The sequence below is a fragment of the Chelonia mydas genome, chromosome 20 (genome assembly GCF_015237465.2).
Source record: "Chelonia mydas isolate rCheMyd1 chromosome 20, rCheMyd1.pri.v2, whole genome shotgun sequence".
Taxonomy (NCBI): domain Eukaryota; kingdom Metazoa; phylum Chordata; order Testudines; family Cheloniidae; genus Chelonia; species Chelonia mydas.
The window spans coordinates 17,368,183-17,374,182 of record NC_051260.2 but is presented as its reverse complement, the minus strand read 5'-3'; the positions used below and the strand labels follow the sequence as shown (position 1 = coordinate 17,374,182).

At 59.0% G+C, this 6,000-nt stretch overlaps 1 protein-coding gene across 1 annotated transcript; it reads right to left on the bottom strand.

Annotated features, from left to right (window-relative positions):
- Positions 1 to 4,123: 4,123 nt before the first annotated feature.
- On the bottom strand, positions 4,124 to 5,529 carry LOC102938962 (beta-1,3-galactosyltransferase 2). The gene has a single exon (XM_007055885.4). The coding sequence runs from the start codon at positions 5,454 to 5,456 to the stop codon at positions 4,362 to 4,364; it is 1,095 nt and encodes a 364-aa protein (XP_007055947.2). The 5' UTR covers positions 5,457 to 5,529; the 3' UTR covers positions 4,124 to 4,361.
- Between the last annotated feature and the right edge of the window lie 471 nt (positions 5,530 to 6,000).

Below are 6,000 nucleotides of genomic sequence, written 5' to 3'. Positions count from 1 at the left end.
GGGAAACCAATTAGAGAGGGAGGGAGAAAGTGGGGAAATAGCCCCATGTCTTGGGGGAGGAAAGGCTGGATCCAGCCATACTAGGCTGTAGCTGGCTTGTGGGACTAGAGGGGATGTACTGAGCATTTTCCGCAAATCTGCACAGGCTTTGCTAGCTGTATATTCATGGAAATGTGCCCCTTGCTGAAACCAGGCAGCTTGCTTCAAAGGGCCCGGTGCTAAAGCGGATGAAGGGAGGGTGGCTGCAGTAAGCTATTCACTGCATTGAATGGAGCTGGCTTTTGCATGAGATTTGCATCACAGGCTGCACTTGTGTGTGGTCGTTCCAGGTCACAGGGCCCTTTTCCCAAGGCTTGGGGCAATAACCCTGGTGTTCCCGCTGGGTTCTGGCACGGCAGATCGCAGTCTACTTACTTAAACACCTCCTGACGGTTTCAGTTAGCACCACCTAGCTCTTATCAGTAGATCTCAAAGCACTTGGGAAAGGAGGTCAGTATCAGCATCCCCATTGTACGGATGGGGAAACTGAGGCACAGAGAGGGAACATGGTTTGCCTGAGGTCACCCAGAAGGCCAGGGGCTGAGCTGGGACTAGAGTCCAGGTTCTGAGTCCTCAGTCTCCAATCCATGGTTGTCACAGGATTCTCCCTCTCTTCTAAACGGCCACGCAGTTCTCAGTGAATTGCATCCCACCCTGGACGCTGTTTCTGGGTGTCCTTTGGCAGAAATGCTGGCCTAGAAATGCAAAGAATTATTAACAAACCTGGGACTGAAGCCTGGTTTTAGCAGTGACACAAAGTAAAAACTATCTGACCAGGGTACTTTTTTGAAACTGCTGCTTTTACACTTCACTAAAATCAGAGCTCTCGGACGTGCCCTGGGGGGGCTGCCTGGTGGGCCAGCTGCCCTCGTTAGATATTCATTCAGCATAGCAGTCTCCTGCTGTGTGGTTTTGCATATTTGCAAATCTACTCATGCCCCAAAAGGCCACTCAAGGTTATTTATCGGTCACTGCGCCAATTCCCCCTGGTGTGAAGAATAAATCATGCAGTTGGTACGTGGACAGTGCACAAGTGTCCTTTCAGTGACGGTCTGACGGTGCAGAGAGGGGGCAGCGCTGCATTCACTTGCTTCCCCAGGCCCCACCATTGAATGGACTTGGCTCTTGGCTGGCACACGGCAGCAACCACAAGTTGACTTTTGCCCTTGGCAGTTTGTTTCCTAGGGCACCCTAACTCTCAGCTGAGATGCTGCATGACATTAAAACAAAGCAAAGTTAAACCCAGCGACGGCCCCTGTTTTCATCGTGCTTGGAGACAACGGCATTGTAAGCAGGGCCTGCGGTGGACAGCGGACACCTGTCTCCACCATGGATTTGAGCTGTGTAATGAGTCAGTGGCATGGTTGGCTGGGGATGCGGTTAAGACAGCTGCTGAAGTGTGCGAGACCTCAGCATTAGATTTGCATCTCATTAGAGTTTTTCCTCTTCCTCGTTGGCATGGCGCAGGTGGGGCCAGATTGGGAAAGGCTGCTATTAGCCTCAGTCAGCTTAGCAAGGGAGGGGTCGGGGTCTCCATTATTTGGGGACTTGAAATGGGGAACGGAGGCTGCTTTCTCAGCCACGTGACGGGGCGGCTGCTGGAATCACAGAGCGTGGCTCTCAGCAGCACGTCAGGCTACATCGAGCCTGGTCCCTCCTGGCCTTCAAATCTCTGAATCTAGGATCTACCTGAAGATCAAAGGCTCTGAATTGAGGCCGGAATGAAAAGCAGGGGTCGGGCTTGAGAGCTGAGCCCACCTCCAGCCCGATTTGCAGCTGCCTCCATGCCCCCTGCCCTTACCCCACACGAGGGGGAGCCTGGACCTTTCTGCTCAATGCTGGCTCACATGGTAATGAGAGTGGCAGAGGGGCTACCTTGCAAGGATCTGCTCCTCTCGAGGGAGTCTCGCAGCTGGCCTGTAGCCGGAGCCCCCTCCAGCGGGGTCAGGGTGATTTTGCAGATACAGACTGTTTTCCCGTTAGCCACTTTCTTTATCTCAGCCCCATCTCCCAGTTCCGAGCAGCGGGGAGTCGTGGGGGGGACCCAGCATGCACCACACAGTCTTTGTCCCTGTGCATTCGAGGGTAGCAGGTCGTGCCTTACCCACTACCAGCCCAGCATTGTTGAGGTGATGCCACTGGTCTCCATGGGGACAGAGGATGGGGTGGGGAGGGTGCTATGGCAACCAGCTGGCACAGGGGAGAAGGGAAGAGGAGTTGCCTAGCAACAGAGGAAGTGCTAGGATGTATTGATCTAACCAGCCTCGATGTTTGGGGGGGTGGGGGGAGAAGCGAAGGTGCCCATGCTGTCCTGGGGGTGGGGGTGGTGAGGATGACTTATCTAATGTCTGCAAACAGCTTTGGCCAGCAGGGAGAAAGGGGGGGAGGAGCACTGGGAAGGGGGGCGCTGAGAGCAGTGCCTTTCGGCAGAGGGGTTACCCGCCCCACTGGAGCAGCAGCCAGGCTGCGGTGCCCAGCTAGGGAGGGGCGCCCAGGGCCGAGATGTTGGCTGCAGGTCAGCGAGTCTCAGGCACTTGGGCTGGATTTATCCCAGGAGGAATTGGGGGCTTGTTTTACTTTTAGGAGGGCAGCTCCCCTCCCTTGGCCCAGGTTTCCGGCTGGTTGGCACCCCGGGTTCTGGAATGACTCCGGGCTCCGTCCCACCCGCACACGCCCAGCGAAGCTCCCAGCCTGTACCAGGGGGGTCGGCAGCTTGCTAGCTCAACGGGACGTGGATGCATCGCCCGGCTGGGGGGCAGGGACCAGGACGGAACAGATGCCGCTCGCTGGCACCTGTCGGGTACTGCATTGTCACCAGGCCCCTGCTCGCACGCCCCCTTTTTAAACACCCGACTCTTACCTAGACACAAAGGGGATTGCTGGAGGGTTCTCCGGGTACCTTGGGCCCACCTCTGGCTCCAGCCCAATTAAACGGCTGCAGGTGCCACTTTCAACATGAGTTGCAACAACATCTCGGTATTTGTCGCCTCCAGAGTATTTGCTGTCTCCATTGGGGCCCGGTAGGTTGCTCAGTGGGTGGACTCGGCCCAGTCAAATAAGGGAGCATTTCTGCCCAGACCAGCCAAACGGTCTGCATGTGTGTAACGCCCAGGCCTGCAATTGTGGACGGTCACTAGCAGCTGGCAGCATGCCAGGCCCTGTTTTTCTATTGCAGGGACTGTTTGTCGCAGCATCTGGCTTTGCAGCAAAGAGCCTCCCCCGCCCACCCCCATTCCTCCAGGCCCCCCGCTGCAGTTGGCCCCTTACACCTCCACACCACCTGGGGTTGGCTGCAGCTGCTCCTCCCTGGCGAAAGCCCTAGGTCAGCCACCTGCGGTGTCCAGCACTCCACTGACTCATCCCAGCTGGAGCCCCAGTCCCCTTCTGGGTTTTCCATAGCACAGGAAGGGCCGGATTCACCCACCCAGGGGTGCTCAGGCCCTGCCAACGAAGGCTTCAGAAGCCCGAGCAGCAGCGGGGGGCAGGGATCGCATTAACCATGCTTTCAGAAGGAACCAGCCAGGAGCAGGGGAAATTGGCAAGGAAGAGAAATGAAGTGGCTGGAGGACGCAGTCCGGCTGGCCCTTAGCCAGCCCGTTTATTACAAATATAGCGATCTATAATTTAATACAAAGCCTGAACTAGCCCGGCAATAAAGCCAGGCCTTGAGCATGGGAACCCTGTGTCCCCTGGTAGCCACGGGGGAAGGGGGGGGCGCTGCTCGTTGTCTGGGCAAAGGCATAGAGACATTTCAGGATAAGGCACTCCCGTGTGCAGTGCTGGCAGGGGGGTGCAGCATGGCGGGGGGGGGGCTTATTCGCTGGGGTCCAGCTGAGAGCCCTGAGATTATGCAGCCGAAGAGGCCTGAGCAATTGCCCAAGTGCCAGAGTTTCTGGCCAAAGTGTCTGAGGTTAGGCCGCTGGGGTGGGGTGGGGGTGGATGGCGGTCAGGGAGAATGAGCAAGGTGGATGGTGGTGTGATGTATGTGTGCCAGATGTACGGTTGCTGAGTGAGGTGTAGAGCTGTGGGGGGTGTATATGAGGGTGTATACCCTGGTGTGTTGTGTGTGTGTACATTGGGGAGGGTGTACACAGTAGCATGTGTGCGTGTGTGTGTGTGTACATTGGGGGTATATACACGGGTGTGTGTGTGTGCATTGGGGTGTACGCAGTGTGTGTGTGTGTGTGTGTTGACACTGGGGGGGTGTACACAGCGGCGTGTGTGTGCACACACTGGGGTGTCAGTCTGGGCAAGGCACCATGCGCAAGCCTGCGTCCCTGCCCGTGCATTCCTGCACACGTCCCGGCTCCTTCCCCATCCCTCTAGCTGGGGCAGGTCTTGTTCCCGCCCTGGAAGTCCGGCCAGACCCTCAGGAGGGCCGTGGGCCCGTAGTGATGCACCAGCACCAGCTTGGAGAACCGGCACTTCTCGTACTCCAGCCAGACGACATTGAAGAGGCCCCAGGGGCTGTTGGTCACGCTGATGCCCAGTTTGTACAAACAGATCCCCAGGAACGCATCCTCCATGTTGATGGCCCGGAGGGTCTGGGCCGCCCCGTACACCTTCTTGGCAAGGTCTCCAGAGAGCACGTAGCCAGGGCCGCCGCAGTAGGGGGGGTAGGTGTCGTTGGGGTACACCTCCCGGGGCACGTACCATTTGTACGCCTTGCTCCGCAGCGGCCCCGTGTTCCTGTAGATGTACCCCGTCATGAAGTCCTTCTTGGGCGGCAGCTGGGGCTGCAGCAGCTGCCGGACGAGGAAGCCCACGTTGAGGAAGACGTCGCTGTCGGCCTTCATCACGTAGCTGGCATTGGGGCAGTGCCTGCTCACCCACTCCATGCCCATCAGCGTCTTGAGGGTCAGGTTGTTGTAGGTGTCCAGGAAGTCCTGCTGGATGATGTCACGATGCAGGGCGCTCTCCTCCTCCAGCAGCTGCTGCAGCGGGGAGCCGTAGCGCGGGTGGACCCCGGTCAGGAAGATCCGCACCATGGAGACCCCGGGCACGGCGCTCTCATTGCCCCAGGTCTGGCGGATGGCGTTCCTCACCGTGATGTCCTTGGGCTCCGTCACCACCAGCAGCACCAGGAAGGGCGCCCGCTCCCGGCACTTGTCCGGCTCGTTCAGGAGGAAGCGGTAGCTGTAGGGGTAGACGACCTGCAGCGGGTGCCTGGTGGTCGCTGGCGGGCGGCTGGGCACGGGCACAGGCTTGGAGTCCCCAGCTCTCTCCTCCTCTGTGCCTCGCCACTGGAAGGTGGGGCTGCCCTGGAGCTGCTCTGCAGAGACAGGCTCACCCCGGAGTGCGCCCAGGAGCCCCAGCTGCAGGGTCCCAGGGGCGTCCTGGTGGATGATGACAACCAACAGGAAGAGGAAGGAGGAGAAACAGACCAAGAGCAGCTTGCGCAGGAAGCCAGCCCCCATGCTGGCAGAGTTCTCAAGGACGGGGCAGCCTCAGCGGGGCAGAGTCGGTGCCTCTTCTGCTTCGTTCCAGCGCAGACCTAGAGAGAGGGAGGCCCCAGCTGCATTAGAGCGAGAGCAGCCAGGAGGCACAGGGAGCAAGCCCAGCCTCCTGGGGCTGTGACCATCTGCCAGGCGGGTCTGCTCTTGGATGGAAGACCGCCGTGTGCTGCAGGGGACAGGGTGCATGCCGCTCAGTCAGCTGCCCCCAGTGCCCCAGCCTGGCACTAGGGGGCGCTGTGCTGCAGGGACCAGGGGGCTCAGTAGGGGGCTCTCTCCCCTGGCAGTCAGTACTGACCCCAATGCCCCAGCCTGGCACTAGGGGGCGCTGTGCTGCAGGGACCAGGGGGCTCAGTAGGGGGCTCTCTCCCCTGGCAGTCACTACTGACCCCAATGCCCCAGCCTGGCACTAGGGGGCGCTGTGCTGCAGGGAGTGGGGTGGGGGTTCAGTAGGGGGCGCTCTCCCCTCTAAATTGGCAGCTTAATTCTAAGTGGGTGAGACATTAGA